The sequence below is a fragment of the Manduca sexta genome, chromosome 18 (assembly GCF_014839805.1).
Source record: "Manduca sexta isolate Smith_Timp_Sample1 chromosome 18, JHU_Msex_v1.0, whole genome shotgun sequence".
In the NCBI taxonomy this organism is placed as follows: Eukaryota; Metazoa; Arthropoda; class Insecta; order Lepidoptera; family Sphingidae; genus Manduca; species Manduca sexta.
The window spans coordinates 1,008,516-1,027,578 of record NC_051132.1 but is presented as its reverse complement, the minus strand read 5'-3'; the positions used below and the strand labels follow the sequence as shown (position 1 = coordinate 1,027,578).

Sequence of the window (19,063 nt, the reverse complement as noted above, 5' to 3'; positions counted from 1 at the left end):
CGGTTAGGAAACTGATCTTATACGGTAGTTTTGCTATTGATAACTTCGTAGTTCTAGAGATATTTGTTCACTCTCTTTGCAAATCTGTAACGTACCTAACTACACTTTGAAAAGTGTGAATATGCGTGATTATGGGTTACCATCATCTTAAAGGGTCAAAGTCCCTTTACACAAAACCTGAATGATGGTTACCATTGTGATGTTCAGTGTGTATTGTTAATTTTTTTGCTCCCGTTATGATGGTTGTGGCGATACAATGGATTGGCATTAGCATCAGAACAAACGCTTAGGAGACGCCGGTCAACGACTTGATACTGGTTTTTTTGGTTATTGACAATAGACATGAGCTCAGATGAGTAATAATGAATTGATTTAGATTTGAATCTTTATATTTACATCAGGTTGTGATGAGTGAGGAGCTTTGACTGATGGTTACGTGGGGGGCAATTGGATCTAAAGTAGGCAAGTCCAATACTAAAACATGGTAGAGTTCATTCGAGAGTCCGTCTGCCACTTTGTCTATTTCTGCCCGTGACAAAAACTTTTATGTTCCGGCTTGAAGGACATAACAGTCAGTGTAGATTTACCGATAAACGTTCACATGTAGCATTGTAATAAAAAGGCCGTTCCTTTCTACATAGCCATTAGCCCAGGGGCTTCACAAAATATCAATCAATAGAAATTGCTATTGTGTGAAGTGGGTCACTTTCATAGCTTCTGATATAAAATGCATCACGTAGTCGCGGCAGTGGTGACCTATCGGGCGTTAAGGCGGAGGAAGTGGTGCACGTAGAAAAGTTATTAGCGCTGTAGTGTCTCGGTATATGGTAACAGAAATGTAGACCCGGGTAGTTATCATTCAAATGGTTTAAATTTAGTTATAGTGATAGTTATATTTTCAACTGGTGGGTCCGGCAGACGTTATCTCGTCAAAATACGGTCTATTTTATGTAAACTACCTTTCATCGCTTATAGTCTTTAACAATAGCGCAACCTATCCTACGATTGAGGCTGGAACTAATTAAATACCCACAAAAAATCTAGAATGTAGTCACATCGTAATTCCTTTTAAATGCAATTAAATCTATGCGTTGACGGTGATGACAGGTAACGTATTATAATTATCATAATAGTTACTAATTATAGCGATCAGACCTGCCTTATAGTATGTAGCCCGATTGGCACTGCAGACCCTTTATCCGTCGAGTTCTAATGTCAGGATTTTCACCATGAAATGAAATGAAATGATTTATTTGAATCTGTAAAATGTTATATATTATTTAGATTCCGTCAATATTAACTCTACCACCAGTTCGGAAAGCAGTTTTCACCAGAGAAGAACGGGCAAGAAACTCTGGTGTTGCTCTTTTCAATCAGTTTAGGGTAAAGACTATAGTATTCGATAAAGTCAGAAGAGAAGAAAGTTTAGAGCAGTTCACGTATAGTTTAGTATGCCAAGTAATATTCTAATCGATCACAACCGAGCGGCGTCACGCGCCTTAACAAACATGGCCGCCCACTCCAATCATCCTACGTCCATTTAATATTAATACGGCGGTGCTGTTTACCATTCCGCTCTAGTCGCGATGTCAACTCAAGGGCTGGTAAATGCGTACTCTATGCGTTTTCCTTATGTATGTCACTCGAGGAAAAAAGGCTTAAATGTTGTGAGATCTTTTTACTGCATAGATATGTAAACGTGCATTTAAGTGCACGATGGTCTAGTAGGGAACGCAACGGTCTGCCGAAACGAATGTCCGCAGGTTCAATTTTTTTTTATACGATTCTGAATGCTCTGCTTGTCTTGAAGGTAAGCAATAGGGATTACTATTAGGAAGGGTTGAAAATAGATTTTCGTTTATTGGCTCTCGTATGCAAAAAACCATCTGCGTGGCGACTGCAATGTTTATTTCTGCGGCCAAACCGCTACAATAAACAAACCTTACACTTACTTCAAAATCTCAAATATGCTTCTATCATAATTTAAAGCTAACCAAAAGAAATTACCTACAAGTTAAACTTTTACTTTGAAAAAAAAAAACAATAAACACTTTGGGTACACCCGTAAGGTCTTTGTCGCCAGAAATGGGACATCAATTAGCATACTATGAGGAATATTCCACTTGTAGGAACTTACTAGACATTCTTGCATGCAACGTTTTGTTATTCCGTCGTCCGTTCGGCACATAATTACATTTGAATAGAATTGACACTACGGGTGAGTGGGTCATTGACACAGACTATGCGTATGCGCATTATGCAATATCAAAATTGACTATTATTTTTAAGTACTTTTTTCTATATTTTTTTATTGATTCTGGTTCTATAGTTCTCTGCTACAGTACACATTGAGTTGTTGAAAGAGATACAATATACTACAATGAATATCACCCATTAGCTGTGGAGAATGATAATCTATTAGATTCGGCTGTGTAGAGTACCAGGTCTTTGTCAGTACCTCCTATGTGACGCTGACTTATCGATTCACTTACTAAAGCTCGATGCTCCTGCGCAGGCAGATTCATGCCGCACTATGAGAACGTGCCTGCAATGACTCTATCTTAAAAAAGAATGTTAAATAACAGCTCGTCTTCCTAAAGCCCAATGCTACTGCGCGAGCAGATTGATGCTGTATTGAATACTTATTCTATGGGCATGCATACAGTAACTATTATTTAAAAAATCTATAAATGATAGCCCAGAGCAAGGTGACTAAGCAATCAGGTTTCCTATTCTCTTGACGTGATGCATAACCGTGATACAGATTTCTACGAACATGTAACCTTTGGACGACAACTTTCAAACAACACAATAGCAAATATTTGTTTATTGATTGGCGAACGAAATTGATTTTTATGACGAACAAAAACCAACAAGGTGGTAGAGAAATCTGCAGCTCAAGGCTGTTATGACAACATTTTATTTAAATAAAAATGAGTCTTTTATTAGTAATTTACCAATTGCCTATTGGTCACCGCTATGATGTGTCATAAACAGTAATATTAAGATATATTTGTTAGAATTTCCTCCAGATCACGCTGCATTTGTCAAATTAAGACTAAAATGCATACTCATCAGCATTGACTACACTATACTTACAACTGGAATTGTACTAAGAATTTTTTTACTGTATTCTAGGTGACATCGTTCACTATCACATTAAGGAGTGGAACAAATAGGTGGAAATTGGGTGTCCTGGTTAGATCTCTGCCGACCCCATTGCTAATAAAGTCGTGATGTATGTGTGATATTGACCATCACTTTGTGTGTGTACCCTGTTGCGTAAAAACATACATTTGAGCTAAATTTAAAGTAGAATGAATTTGTATATAGTATAATAGACTAGAACTAGAAACCTGATGAAACACTGCCAAAACAAATTGCATATATAATAGGCATAATCAATTTTAATCGTAGACCAGCTGATGCGGTTAAGGTGTGCCCAAACATTGGCCAACAGTTAACACGTATTAAGTTTGCTATTCTACATTGGTCGCTGTTTTCTGCCGATTTAGGCAAAATTTAAGTTAGTTTCATGTGTGAAGGTCCTTTAGAAAGGGACTATTGCTATTTATGCTACAAGAGTACTTCACGAATATTGCGTCACAGTTTGAAGGACACTGCAATTTGCATTCAGTGTTTTTACGGGGCATAGTATAGCCTAGTATCTCATGTGTAGATCCTTGTAATTTAAACAGTAGTGTTTCGACTTGCTTCCTTTGATATTCAGTAGTTTGGTCATCACAATAGTTTAGGTTTTACATCATTTTAAGGAAGTTACTATGTCTGAGAATCTTTTGCATGTATTTGTAAATTAAATGAACTCTACCTTCCAGTGTTAGGTTACCGTAGTGCACGAAAGGCACCGTATCATAAGCAAAGACGACCCAAAGCCAACAGTGAGAGAATTTATAACAATTATGTTATTAACAATATCAACGAAATCTCTATTAAAAACGTCCTTTAACTTTTCACTCTCTTGTTACAGCTCTCGGTCAAAAGGACCACATCGAAGATAGTGCTGCATGCGCAAGATTTCTTCATCCCCGATGGCAAGGTTACAGTGTCTGGCCTCATGGACCCCAAGGTGCTGGAGGTGAAACTAAACGACACGTTCAATCTGCTAACCATCGCCCTGGACAAGGATCTCATGGAGGGGTACAATTATACTCTCACGATACCGTTCTACGGCAACTTGAGGCAAGGGTTAGATGGCGTTTACATCAGCAGTTATATCAACAAGAAGCTACAAAGTAAGGAGTAAGTATTTCTATTTTGTACATTGAAAAAAAAGTAAGATCTTTTCGTAGTGATTTGAATGTATATTAGTATGGGGCGGCTGTGCAGGGCTTTAAAGGGACGACAAATTGTATAAAAGATAAATAAAAAAAAAATATTACAATATCCCTCCCTACCTCTCTCTCCAGTAGTAGAGGAGGCCCGTGCTCAGCAGTGGGCAAGTATATAATACAGGGCTGATATTATTATTATGTTATTATTACCGTATGATTTCGACCTTTGCTTGGTTGCGGTAAATTTTGGGTTCGCCCTGGGTGGTAAAACCCACATTACACCAATGAATATTATTTTATTAATTTAATTTCTTATGAATCAGGCAGCTCTTTTTTTTTGCTTAGAGTCGATAATGCATTACCGCCTTTTACCGACATAAGGAAATGAAATATTATGATTTGAAAATAAAAAATAAATATTACTAATACCTACAATAATTTATATTTATATTTGAACCTAGAATATTATTTTAAAGGTTTTTTTTTTCTAATTATTAACTTCGTGCCAATTGAGACGAACTTGAACTAAGTGATAAACAGATTTTAGAGCGATATTTGCATTTTTCATGATTGACCTTTAATAGCAATTTGACTGTCTTTAAGATCTCAGGTGTGATTAGGGTCAATTTTACCTATTCGCCGTTTTCTGGCGCCCTTTTTTTGATGCTAACTACATTTTTTTTTGCAAGTGCATTATGTCCAGTAATGATGCTATATGTGCACATGTAATTAACAGGTACTTAATAGCAACTCAGTTTGAAGCGATCTGGGCCCGCAAGGGGTTCCCGTGCTTCGACGAGCCGATGTACAAGGCCACGTTCAAGGTGGCCATCGGACACAACAAGGACTTCACTGCAGTCGCCAACATGCCCCTCATGGCCGGCACTAATGAGAAGTAAGTTTGAAGATTTTTATATACGGACACGATAAAATGACCCCTCCGCTTCTGATGGTAGTGCAGTAGGATCTAGATATATGATTATCCCTCGCCAGTCGCCACAATTATGTCGGCCTGTTTGAAACCGAACATGAAGTAGTAGTATGAATTTTTATTGACACTAGCTATTGCTCGTGGCTTCGCCGGCCTTATCGCCCAATTTTAGGAAAAAAAGCACGACAGTTTAATTAAAGAGCAGGTGAAAAGAAGGTGAATCAACGTTACTCCCAGGTGTATTAAACACCCTGCAAGCTTCCTCCAAGTGAAAGTATTCTCAAAATCGGTGATATAAGTAGTTATTGAGTTTACCAGTTGCATGATCGAAATCAATTCTTTTCTCTTTATTCATCAGTCTAGACACTAGATGTATATTATTTGCCATACAAAACTATAATATTTTATATTTCTAATGCTATTATTTTTAAATCGGAATACAAAGTATGTTCGTTTTAATTGCAGCGCCATCGAAAGACACTGGCCTTGGATGGTTATCGGACAAACGTTCAAGTAAGTATGCACTTACAATTATTATAATTATTGTTAGAAAGTAGTTATTGTACATTTAAATACTCAATACATCTGTTTGAAGTTTGTCAATCATTACCAAGTGTTGGTACTGGGCATTTTCTAAAAGGGGTAGAACCTGGTTATAGGGGGTTGGGGACGTTCCTTACGGTCACCCATGGTTCCAGGGAGGACATCATAGGCCTTAGAGATGTGCATGAGAGTCGAACTCTACATCTGAGTACTCTCTCGTTAAGATGAAGAAGTTATTCCGCGGAAAGAACAGGAGTGAAAGTAATATTTGTGGAATTATGCGTGGTTTCAGTCTTCCACAAATTGCTCAATCGGATATTATCAATATCAGAGCTCAGAGGTTCAGAGAGAGAGAGCTCTTGACTGATTTGCAATATTTGTTTTCAGCAAAGACAAGTCCTCGTTCGTGTGGGACTACTTCCACGTGTCTGTGCCGATGTCCACGTACCTGGTCGCGTTCGTGGTGTCGAAGTTCTCGTATGTGGAGAGTCCGCCGGAGCTCTCGCACACCAAGTTCAGGATATGGGCAAGGAGCGATGCTGCTGACCAAGTGAGATTAGGCTGAAGATTGTAAAGCTGCATAATGATAGTGCATTGGAACTTTTTATCGATTGAGTAGAGACCTCTGGGTCTTGCAACAACCAGAACTGAAATTATAGTGCACACCTACATGTTGCAATATGATTGAACTTCTGAACCATTTTTATTCTCGGCTCTTCCTTCACTGTGCCGATATTAATCCAAATCTCGAGAGGGACAATAAGAAAAATAGTTTTATCATTGAAATTAAAGTTCATTTGGTTGATTTATTTTCGTAATCCATCAAGATTGTATATTAATTTTGGCGTAATAGCATCAAATACCAATTAATTCATGATTTAATGAAAGCCTTTGGTTACTCCTGGAGTGTCGATGTCAATGGTTGACGGTGACCAATTACCATCAGATGGTCTACTGGCTCATGTGCCCCCTCTACTATTTACCTCTCTTCCCGCAGACGGCGTATGCAGCCAACATTGGCCCTCGCGTACTGACTCACTTTGAGAAATGGTTCAACGTGAGTTTCCCGCTGCCGAAGCAGGACATGATCGCGATTCCGGACTTCTCCGCCGGCGCCATGGAGAACTGGGGCCTCATCACCTACAGGGAAACTGCGCTGCTGTATGATAAGGAGCAGTCCTCCTTCTTGAACAAGGAGAGGGTTGCTGAGGTATGCTTTTGTGAAAGATTTAAAATTAAAAGGTTTTGATGTCAAGCAAGCTGTATAACTAAATCAAGGTCTTTTGTGAGTTGCATGAAAGTAGGTGTTGCGTTGACACCACATTGGGGTGTTATAAGGGTTATAGGAGGAAAAAGAAGGATTGAAAAGATCTTAATTTTGGAGTTGGAATAGACAAGGCTAGGCAAGGCAACTTATTATTGTTACTTTAACTATTACTCTCCAAGGAATCGAAACCTAGATTTCAGGGTTGATAGCTTAAGTACATTGTTAGTATGTTCAGATATAATATAAATAACAAACACAATTTTTATATCTATATAACAATCTCCTTTTCCACCTAGGTGGTGGCCCACGAGCTCGCTCACCAGTGGTTCGGTAACCTGGTGACGATGAAGTGGTGGTCGGACTTGTGGCTCAACGAAGGGTTCGCGACCTTCGCCGCGTCCGTGGGTGTGGCGGCTGTCGAGCCAACCTGGCAGGCGCTCAGCGGATATGCTGTCAATAACATATTGGCAGTGCTCAACCTGGACGCTCTGGAGTCTTCCCATCCTGTGAGTAGATGTTGTTTGTTTAAGAGTTGAGCTAATCAATAGATTTAGAATAAGTATACTTATTGAAGATGAACAATGTTATTTCGAAAATCATGCGAACACTAAAATATCAAGTGTAGTTGAATCTCGAACATTCTACCAGCATGAAAATAAGCATCTATTGTTATTCAAAAATAATTGACTTGACATTTCGTGGTCATATTACCAATATATGCAAGAAAGCATATCGGAATCTTGGTTTTTTGTTAAGACAATCCAAACACTTTACTAATATTACTACCGTTAGGGTGCTATATGACGCTCTGGTCCGGAGCCACTTAGAACATAGCGGAGTCATATGGTCCCCGCACGAGGTAAAGTACGTGGCCATGTTAGAACGGGTCCAGAACAAATTCACGAGGCACCTGTACTTGAAACTCTATGGGGTATATCCGCTATATCCGCTGATGTACCCCACATTGTTTGTACTGGGTATGGTCGGGTACAACGAGCTCAGGATGCGGCGCGAGTTCGCCCTCGCGTCGTATCTAGTGAAGCTGTTACGTGGTGTCGAGCACAACCCGGGGGTTCTGCGCCGCCTGTGCCTGAACGTGCCAGACCGGTACGTGTGGAGGCGCCGTCGCCCACCACTAATGGCAGTGCCGACGGCCAGGACCAACCTCTTGGCCAAGGCGCCTCTCACCCGAGCCATTACTAACATAAACGAGGTGCATGTCAAAGCAGATGTTTTGACATGTAACTGGAGTGAGCTCAAACATATTTTGTTGAATGTAATTTGTTATCCTTAGCTTTAATTTAATTAAATTTTTTTGTTACATAATTTATTTTTATAAATACCTAGTTATAGAATATAGTTGTAAGTTATTGTGTTATTATAGTTCCGCCAGTCGAATTGGGTGTAACCTGTAATGGCTGTGTGTTGATGTAAATAAACAAATAAATAAAAAAAATAATAATAATATTGAAACGAGCGTCATTGATCAGAAATCCCTTTCTACCTTATAAGATACTGGTTAAAGTGGTGCTGTCCTTTTTAAGATTCTGTCCATCTGTCAGCTTAGCGTATTAATATTCTACTTTGTAACGACCATGCGAGCTTACGAGAACTCTAATTAAACTTCCCATCTTTCTAGGTATCAGTCCCAATAGACAATCCTAAACGTATATCGGAGATATTCGACGAGATCTCGTACAAGAAGGGCGCCACGCTCATCCGCATGATGACCATGTTCCTGGGAGACGAGGTCTTCAGGAAAGCTATCAACAGGTCAGTATTATCGACTGTAGCAATTACCATGATTTAAATAACCTTCCGGTGGTCTTTTAATTGTATGTTCAAAAGGATTTGCAATAATAGTGGAATTAGAATGTACCGAAGTTTGGTAATCGGACCGACCTGCTGGGCTCGACCAATGTGATGGATGATTGCAAAGTGTAACAACTGTCACCTAAAGGTTTTGCATTACATAAATGTCAATCATCTAAACAGCATGAAATAACCAAATACAGCAACCTACAAACCTGCTCCTGGAAAGTCTAAAATTGGACAAATATTTCTTAATAACACACAGTTTAACTAAACCTGGAAATTTAACCTGGTACCTTCAAATCCAGTCCCCATATACTGCCAATCAAGAAGTCTATTCTAACATGCCTGTCATATCTCCTTCGCAGGTACCTGCTGAAATACTCATACAAGAACGCGGAACAAGACGACCTGTGGCACGAGCTGACCATGGCGAGCGAGTCTCACGGCGTGCTCCCGCGCAACGTGTCCGTCAAGACGGTGATGGACACGTGGACCACGCAGACCGGATACCCGCTGCTTACGGTCACCAGGGATTATGATGACCAGTCGGTTACTGTCACACAGGTGGGTGGTTTGAGAAGTTTTCATGATAATTGAATAGGTGTAACTTTTAGTAAGTCTGTACTTTTCGGCTGTGCTCTGTGTGTACTTACATTTTGTTATTTCTAATAAATGATTAATTATTAGTAACTTTTAGTTACTTTACTTACATTTAGGAACTCAGTTACGCTCAGTTACTTTTATATTTTATAGTTATTCAGTTATTTTCAATTACACTCAGTTACTTTTTATATTGTATAGTTATTCAGTTATTTTCAGTTACACTTAGTACTTTTTAGATTTGTCAGTAACTTCTAAAATCTCAGTAAGTTTTAGTTACTTAATTATCTCAGTAACTTTGTAATCTGTAGTTACTCCTAACTTTGATTTACTCTCAGTAATTTTCAGTTAGTTTTAGTAAAGTTTAGTAACGTTAGTGGCCAGTAAGTTTTCGGAGTGTATGTGAGTGTTGATGACTGCCACGTGTGTCGTGTCGGCCGCAGCGCCGCTACCTGTCGCTGGGCGCGCGCGCGAGCTCGTCGTCGTCGTGGTGGGTGCCGCTGCGCGTGGTGTCGGCGCGGGAGGCGCGCGAGGCGCCGCGCCCGCTGCAGTGGCTCGCCGACCGCGACGGACTCTACAGCGACCACCGCTTCAGCACCGACGCCAGCGACCACGAGTGGCTGCTCTTCAACGCCGATATGATTGGTGAGTGCAGACAAAATGGCTACGTAAGCCCGGAGTTGCCCACACGAGCATAGAGTCAATTTGGTGGAAATCTGTCGCACAATAAAACTAATTATACGTGTGGTTTGCACACTGATCAGAAACTGGACACATATAAAAGTTTTGATAATACCTGCATTGGATCTTTATTACCTTACAGATCGATATTATGATTATGATGATAAACGACACATACATTCCCCATTAAAGATTACATATTGTAATATATCAGGTACAGCATAGTCTCTTTAGCTACGATAATTGAATGACTGCTTATTCCCCAGCCCCGTACCGCGTGAACTACGACGCGCGCAACTGGCAGCTGCTGACACAGGCACTGCTGAGCGAGCGGTACTCGGCGGTGCCGGTGCTGGGCCGCGTGCAGCTCCTCTCCGACGCCTTCGCACTCGCCGCTACCAACCGCCTCGACTACACCACCACGCTTAAGTACGATTCTACATTATGTACTCTTCTAGTCTAGCCTTCTTCACAATTCATCAGAAGACAATTTTTTTGATAACGCATCTAAATATCTTCGCTTTTAAATCCTCGGTTTGTGTGTCCCAAATAAGCAAAGTCCATTTCTTAATTTTAATAATAACAGATAAATCAATCACAGTACACCTGCAAGAGAGGCTGACAAAACCCTTGCATGATTTCGTCAACATTATGAGTTTTAAATTCAGTATCAGTGCATCTATCAAGTCCAACGAAGTCACCAAAGCCCGTAACATAATAAAAAGAAATAATCTACGAAGCTTTAAAAAAATTCTCACCTAGTTTTTCCCATCTTCTCTTACCAGGCTAGCAAGCTACCTCCAGCGCGAAACAGACTACCTTCCCCTCTCGACTGCCCTCAAAGCCCTGTCCAAGATCGAAACGGTGCTCAAGCGCACGCCGGACTACGGTGCGTTCCAGAAGTATGTCCGCAAGCTGATCAGGTCTTCGTATGAGAGGTCTGGAGGACTTGCTGTGGGCAAGATCCTCAACGGAGACGACCTCAATAGTGTCAAGATGCAGGTACGGTTACATTGTATACATGTAGCATCAAAACTTTTTAGAGGTAGGTAGAGTTACATGTTTCATTAGCTGCTCTGTTAGGTACCATCTTACTATATAGAGGAGAGCGAGTTAGTAATTGTTAAAATTTATTGGTGTACTTAGAAAGTGTTCAATGGTATGCTAAGAAATTATTGAGTCATCTGGAGCTTTATAGTATAAAAATAACATTATTTTAATGATTATCTAGTTTTGCCAAATTAAAGCCAATTTAAAGAGACAGGGTGTATTATTGGGGCATAAGAGTCTCTAAGTTCAGTAAAGAAATTGACTTTGGTGTTGCACATTGCAGATGATAACATGGGGTAGTCGGTAAATGTTATTTTGTGTCCAGGTGATGACAAGCAGCTGGGCGTGTCGCATGAAGGTGCCGGGCTGCGAGGAGAATGCTGTACGACTCTTCAACCAGTGGATGGAAACCGAAAACCCTGATGAAAATAACCCGTGAGTTACAAGCTTGTTTGGTGTTTGCAAAATTTTAAATGTAGGTAGCGGATATACTTTTATTGTTTCTGATGGCAGGAGAGTTAACTGCTCAGTGCCTACCTGATGGTAAGTGGTCACCATCGTCTATAGACGTAATTGAGCCCAAGGTCACAATCAAACCTCTGCCATCGTAATTTTGTTTTTTTTTTTAATCCAGTAGAAGCACGTGTCAAATGTATCATCTCAACTGGAAATTTCCTCATTGAAAGTTTCATTTGATTTATTGTATACATTTTTGTAAGTCGATAACAAAGTCGGGTGGCAAATTTGAAATTATTATACCCGAAGGTTTGTATTATTTTTAAATATTTTTGATAATTTTTTGAAAGTGTTCTTACTATCTAATAAGGTGGTTAGTGGAGTGCGATCTAGATAGTTTCTACTATGGTTTGTTATTTGTGGGTTGTGCGGGCGTGCATTCGTGTTTGTTTGTGGACGCGTGTGTGCGGGTGGGTGGGTGTTCGTGTGCGCCTATGCGCGGACTGTGAGAGTGAAGGAACAGGAAGTGCACACACTTGTGCTCTAAATATCTCTTGCGTATCTGACCGATCTCTATTAAGATCGGCGGCCGTGGCGTTAGTGTGAAGATCGTTTAGGAAGTACTGAATGTCTCTCGTGTTGCGCAGCATCCCGCTGGACCTGCGGACGGCGGTGTACTGCGCCGGCGTGTCGCGCGGCAGCGTGCGCGAGTGGCGGTTCGTGCTGGCGCGGAAGCAGCGCGCCAACGTCGCCGCCGCGCGCGCGCAGCTGCTCGCCGCGCTCGCCTGCACGCGCGAGGTCTGGATACTGCAACAGTGAGTACACACGATCGTCAACACTATAACATGCACAAAGCGCGCCAACGTCGCCGCCGCGCGCGCGCAGCTGCTCGCCGCGCTCGCCTGCACGCGCGAGGTCTGGATACTGCAACAGTGAGTACACACGATCGTCAACACTATAACATGCACAAAGCGCGCCAACGTCGCCGCCGCGCGCGCAGCTGCTCGCCGCGCTCGCCTGCACGCGCGAGGTCTGGATACTGCAACAGTGAGTACACACGATCGTCAACACTATAACATGCACAAAGCGCGCCAACGTCGCCGCCGCGCTCGCGCAGCTGCTCGCCGCGCTCGCCTGCACGCGCGAGGTCTGGATACTGCAACAGTGAGTACACACGATCGTCAACACTATAACATGCACAAAGCGCGCCAACGTCGCCGCCGCGCGCGCGCAGCTGCTCGCCGCGCTCGCCTGCACGCGCGAGGTCTGGATACTGCAACAGTGAGTACACACGATCGTCAACACTATAACATGCACAAAGCGCGCCAACGTCGCCGCCGCGCGCGAAGCTGCTCGCCGCGCTCGCCTGCACGCGCGAGGTCTGGATACTGCAACAGTGAGTACACACGATCGTCAACACTATAACATGCACAAAGCGCGCCAACGTCTCCGCCGAGCGCGCGAATCTGATCCCCGCGCTCGCATTCACGCGCGTGGTCTGGATACTGCAACAGTGAGTACACACGATCGTCAACACTATAACATGCACAAAGCGCGCCAACGTCGCCGCCGCGCGTGCAGCTGCTCGCCGCGCTCGCCTGCACGCGCGAGGTCTGGATACTGCAACAGTGAGTACACACGATCGTCAACACTATAACATGCACAAAGCGCGCCAACGTCGCCGCCGCGCTCTCGCCTGCACGCGCGAGGTCTGGATACTGCAACAGTGAGTACACACGATCGTCAACACTATAACATGCACAAAGCGCGCCAACGTCGCCGCCGAGACCCCGCCGAAGCTCGCCGCGCTCGCCTGCACGCGCGAGGTCTGGATACTGCAACAGTGAGTACACACGATCGTCAACACTATAACATGCACAAAGCGCGCCAACGTCGCCGCCGCGCGCGCGCAGCTGCTCGCCGCGCTCGCCTGCACGCGCGAGGTCTGGATACTGCAACAGTGAGTACACACGATCGTCAACACTATAACATGCACAAAGCGCGCCAACGTCGCCGCCGCGCGCGCGCAGCTGCTCGCCGCGCTCGCCTGCACGCGCGAGGTCTGGATACTGCAACAGTGAGTACACACGATCGTCAACACTATAACATGCACAAAGCGCGCCAACGTCGCCGCCGCGCGCGCGCAGCTGCTCGCCGCGCTCGCCTGCACGCGCGAGGTCTGGATACTGCAACAGTGAGTACACACGATCGTCAACACTATAACATGCACAAAGCGCGCCAACGTCGCCGCCGCGCGTGCAGCTGCTCGCCGCGCTCGCCTGCACGCGCGAGGTCTGGATACTGCAACAGTGAGTACACACGATCGTCAACACTATAACATGCACAAAGCGCGCCAACGTCGCCGCCGCGCGCGCGCAGCTGCTCGCCGCGCTCGCCTGCACGCGCGAGGTCTGGATACTGCAACAGTGAGTACACACGATCGTCAACACTATAACATGCACAAAGCGCGCCAACGTCGCCGCCGCGCGCGCGCAGCTGCTCGCCGCGCTCGCCTGCACGCGCGAGGTCTGGATACTGCAACAGTGAGTACACACGATCGTCAACACTATAACATGCACAAAGCGCGCCAACGTCGCCGCCGCGCGCGCGCAGCTGCTCGCCGCGCTCGCCTGCACGCGCGAGGTCTGGATACTGCAACAGTGAGTACACACGATCGTCAACACTATAACATGCACAAAGCGCGCCAACGTCGCCGCCGCGCGCGCAGCTGCTCGCCGCGCTCGCCTGCACGCGCGAGGTCTGGATACTGCAACAGTGAGTACACACGATCGTCAACACTATAACATGCACAAAGCGCGCCAACGTCGCCGCCGCGCTCGCCTGCACGCGCGAGGTCTGGATACTGCAACAGTGAGTACACACGATCGTCAACACTATAACATGCACAAAGCGCGCCAACGTCGCCGCCGCGCGCGCGCAGCTGCTCGCCGCGCTCGCCTGCACGCGCGAGGTCTGGATACTGCAACAGTGAGTACACACGATCGTCAACACTATAACATGCACAAAGCGCGCCAACGTCGCCGCCGCGCGCGCGCAGCTGCTCGCCGCGCTCGCCTGCACGCGCGAGGTCTGGATACTGCAACAGTGAGTACACACGATCGTCAACACTATAACATGCACAAAGCGCGCCAACGTCGCCGCCGCGCGCGCAGCTGCTCGCCGCGCTCGCCTGCACGCGCGAGGTCTGGATACTGCAACAGTGAGTACACACGATCGTCAACACTATAACATGCACAAAGCGCGCCAACGTCGCCGCCGCGCGCGCGCAGCTGCTCGCCGCGCTCGCCTGCACGCGCGAGGTCTGGATACTGCAACAGTGAGTACACACGATCGTCAACACTATAACATGCACAAAGCGCGCCAACGTCGCCGCCGCGCTCGCCTGCACGCGCGAGGTCTGGATACTGCAACAGTGAGTACACACGATCGTCAACACTATAACATGCACAAAGCGCGCCAACGTCGCCGCCGCGCTCGCCTGCACGCGCGAGGTCTGGATACTGCAACAGTGAGTACACACGATCGTCAACACTATAACATGCACAAAGCATTTCTCATCGACCTTCCCATAGCCTCACTTCCAATAGCAAACTCTTTAAGTAAATTATAAAATTCTAATTTTGGTGCCCAAATCTAAATCTACAACAACATATTGTGTTAGTTTATAATCAAAAACCGCACCTGAGTTATCGAGCGTTGGAATTCGTGTCCGATATAACTACAATCATATCAGACGCTAGCTATAAACATAACGTTGTATATGGCCTATGGACACATAATATTCATTTTTACTTAACTTACCTAAAATATAGAAAAATAATTTGGCCTGTTTCATATATTCAGATGTTTCAAATAGCATTAACTATTGGATGTTGTTTTGAGACATTATTTGATGTCTGTAAAGACCAACACGAGAAGGACAAATCCGAGCAAACGACGTACAGCCTTTTTTTATTTATTAAGGATTACCAACGGAATTAACAATATCACATACAAAAAAAGTAATAAAAAAACATCTGGACTAATTGCAATTTCAATAACAGGCAACCATTACATGAGCTAGGTTAAAAAAAAATATTAAGACATATAAAAAAAATAGTCAATATAAATCTATATATCTATATACCTAATTATGATCAGAGATCGCTCTGGATGATAAGGGGTTGGTAGCGCGTTCATATCGCTTTTCGTGTTTCTCGGCTAGTCTTTCCCAGCAAAATATAAACATGTATTTTACGTGTTCCTGTCCAGATACCTGGAGTGGACTGTGACAGATAACCCGGAGGTCCGTCGACAAGACGCGGTGAGCGTCATCGTCAACATCGCCAGCTCGAGCGTCGGCTACTACGTCGCCAAGGAGTTCATCTACACCAGGATAGAGGAAATATACAACGCGTATGTACTTATATAATTATAAACATACAGTCTTACTTATAAACTTGTTTAAGCGTTAGGAGGTGGTTAAGAATACCTTAAATATATTTCAAAAACATCCCCGGTTTCCGAGTTTAAATCTTATTAAGAAGCAATATGATGGGTTTTGACTTACAGCTGATCGAGTAAATTTGTGTAACTAAGCATAGCTTTGCGAAATTTTTATGAGTAAGACTGATATTGTTAAACGAGTTTTAGGATTGTAAGTTTTATTTACGTAAGTAAAACTCACAAATGTCCCGTCCGTAAGTTATTTACGTAAGTTGTACGATAACTGAATCTAAGTTCACATGTTACGAATTTGTTTATCCGTGATAAGTAGTTTAAAATTGTTCGTACATAGCTATGAAAATCTAATGCCAGTACAGCGAAATATTATAAAGATTATATTGTCAACATCTGCCTAAACAATGTTTGCCCAACAAAATTTTCGAGTTTTTGATTTGACGTGAAACGTATTTCGTACATCAATAATTTTAAACATTTGTTGACATTTATATCCAGGTTTAAGGGCCACGGACAGAACAGCCTCGGCCATATAGTGAAGACCCTGCTGTACCAGTTCACGACGCAGCGTGAGTTGGATGAGGTGAGAACTACTTTCCATTTCAAACGAGCCTTTTCGAGAGAAACACGTTTTACATTAGTAAAAGGAAATGTATAGGGGAGTTAGGGAAAGCGATTTGGCGTTTTTTTTTTGTTAGTATAAATCTAGGTGATCCCGAATCCTATTATCGATGCATCTCAAAAATAGACCAATCAGAACAGACTTTTCTGACATGATTTCAAATGAATTATATTTGTTCATTCTCGGAATCGCATTGAAGATTTAGATTAAAGTTGTTTATTGAAAACGGTAGGAAAAAGGTACTAGATTGGATAAAAAAAAACTTTTATTTGAATTCGAAAAACATTTACAGGTAGAATTGAAATTTTAACCAACAGGTAGAATCTGAAATCTGTTTTTTCCAGTTCATGGCATGGCACGGCGCGAACTCTAAATACTTCGAAGACGTGAAGTTGGCCGTGCAGCAAGCCATCGAGCGAGCGCGCGTCAACATCGACTGGACCGACAACAACAGGGCGCTCGTCGTCGACAAGATGAGGGAGTTCTCCGCGTAAGAACACGCTTCACACGTAGCGCACGCGAGGGTTGGCGGGGGAAAAAATAATATTCTTCAAACAATTAAGGAGGTTAAAAGAAGTTATTTAAGAAAAAGATTTTTTTTTTTATTTTGGAAGTTCGTCGTGAATTTGGCTAACGTCATGACACGTGACGACTTTGTAAGTTGTTGACATTACATTTTTATTCATATGCAGTGTCTTTGACATAATATGAAAATCTAATTTTTATAATACGGACATAGTAACGGTATAATTTTTGGGAAAGCATCCCCCGCCAACGTGAACACCAGAGTGTAATAGCTTGTAGTATAAATATTAATGAAATTTTAGTTTGTGACTTAAAATTGTGCTTTTTGTATACAGGTGATAACTAAAAAAATATCTACTATGAACATGTAATTATGTCTATATATTTACACAATAAACTATATTTTTTTAATTATCACCTGTATGTACACGAAAATTGTGAAAGTAGTAAAAATCAAAGTAGTACTATTAGTCTGATTGTACTTAATGTGTTTGTATCCACGCGCGAACATCTTGTGAAAAATATTAAATACTGTAGTTAGCTTAAATGCGACACACTTAGATTTTGTTAAGCTTATGTTATATTTTGCTTATTGTAGTTAATAATAATAAGATCAAATGCTGAAAATGCTTCTCGAGCACATTGACTCCGCGAAATACGTATTGTGGCACTTTCAGTAATGGCCAGTATGCATTTCAAAGACTTGTAATGCACGGGAATTTCAATAACGAACGATAGTAAATAGTAAGTAAATCCCACATTGCATTCTGGCACTATCATTATATTTTTTATTTTAGCCCCGACCCTACGCCGAGCGTCAAACCTTGGACCGGCCATCCGAACTTCATTTACTCGATATTCGCTATTCACAACATATCTAGTGTGAGATTGCGTCCCTTCAAATATAGTGTGGGGAAATGATAATCGATATTAAGTTATTGATGTCGATTTAAATCAATTATATGATAGAGAAAAATATAATGTACAAGATAGAATCTTAAATTTTGATTATACAATTTTTACAGCGATTTTTTATGAGTGCTCTTCTATCAGAAGAGGAATTATCTAACTTTATCCTGTTTACCCGAAAAGGGGGTCTCAAAATTGCTATTTTTTTATATCGTTTATACATAAATCAGTAAAAGAGACGTTAATAAATGTTGGGTTTTTTTTTTGAAAGATGTGTTTTTTTTGTGTATTTAATGCTTTTTATATGAGCTAAATGTGTGCCACGTTCCTCTGTCATCAAATAAAAGCATACTCATTCGCACAGAACAATTTGCTTCTTTACATGTACCTAATAAGTGCTTTATTTATGTCCGCAATTAATGTATTTTTACTCCTTTTCATAACACAGGCTCAAACATAACATTCTAATAACAAAATTCTGTACAAAGAGTGTATTAGTTTATTTTTATTTTTAAATAAGATGGATTATAAAAAAATATTAGATTTCTCCGACCATAATGTCAATTAGGTTTTTATTTTTAGGTACTTAGATTAACAATTTTTTTTGTCGTGGTCGATGAATTGTATGTAATTCTTTTTGTAATTTTTTATCGACTTCGATGAAAGAGTTTTTAAAGTTTTTCCTGCGTAAGAATCAGTGACCACTTTTTTTATTTTGTAAGATTTTACCAAATGTTGTACAAAATCTGTTGTGGATATTTTTTTTTATATTGTGATGTAATTACGTGCAATTTTGTGAGATTCCGTCCATATACATAAGTAGATCTATACTTAACACAAAAGAGAAATAAAATATTAATTATTATGTTTGTTTTTATTTATGTGATAAAATTGGCAAGGTGTTAAGTACT

General features: G+C 42.2%; 1 protein-coding gene across 3 annotated transcripts in view; it reads left to right on the top strand.

Annotated features, from left to right (window-relative positions):
• The window catches only part of LOC115454698 (aminopeptidase N), a 41,930-nt gene that overhangs the window by 21,912 nt on the left and 955 nt on the right, over window positions 1-19,063 (top strand). For 2 of the 3 annotated variants that reach the window (XM_037440285.1, XM_037440283.1), the window contains exons 3-19: window positions 3,989-4,260; window positions 5,029-5,187; window positions 5,689-5,736; window positions 6,154-6,316; window positions 6,764-6,976; window positions 7,330-7,539; window positions 8,673-8,806; window positions 9,214-9,412; window positions 9,892-10,093; window positions 10,396-10,558; window positions 10,915-11,131; window positions 11,505-11,614; window positions 12,283-12,450; window positions 15,908-16,051; window positions 16,595-16,679; window positions 17,063-17,208; window positions 18,041-19,017. In XM_037440285.1, the coding sequence (XP_037296182.1) occupies window positions 3,989-4,260; window positions 5,029-5,187; window positions 5,689-5,736; window positions 6,154-6,316; window positions 6,764-6,976; window positions 7,330-7,539; window positions 8,673-8,806; window positions 9,214-9,412; window positions 9,892-10,093; window positions 10,396-10,558; window positions 10,915-11,131; window positions 11,505-11,614; window positions 12,283-12,450; window positions 15,908-16,051; window positions 16,595-16,679; window positions 17,063-17,208; window positions 18,041-18,164 (2,757 nt within the window). In that variant the 3' untranslated portion in view covers window positions 18,165-19,017. Of the gene's footprint in view, window positions 1-3,988; window positions 4,261-5,028; window positions 5,188-5,688; window positions 5,737-6,153; window positions 6,317-6,763; window positions 6,977-7,329; window positions 7,540-8,672; window positions 8,807-9,213; window positions 9,413-9,891; window positions 10,094-10,395; window positions 10,559-10,914; window positions 11,132-11,504; window positions 11,615-12,282; window positions 12,451-15,907; window positions 16,052-16,594; window positions 16,680-17,062; window positions 17,209-18,040; window positions 19,018-19,063 lie in introns of those variants that run through there. The other variant, XM_037440284.1, reaches the window with a different exon arrangement.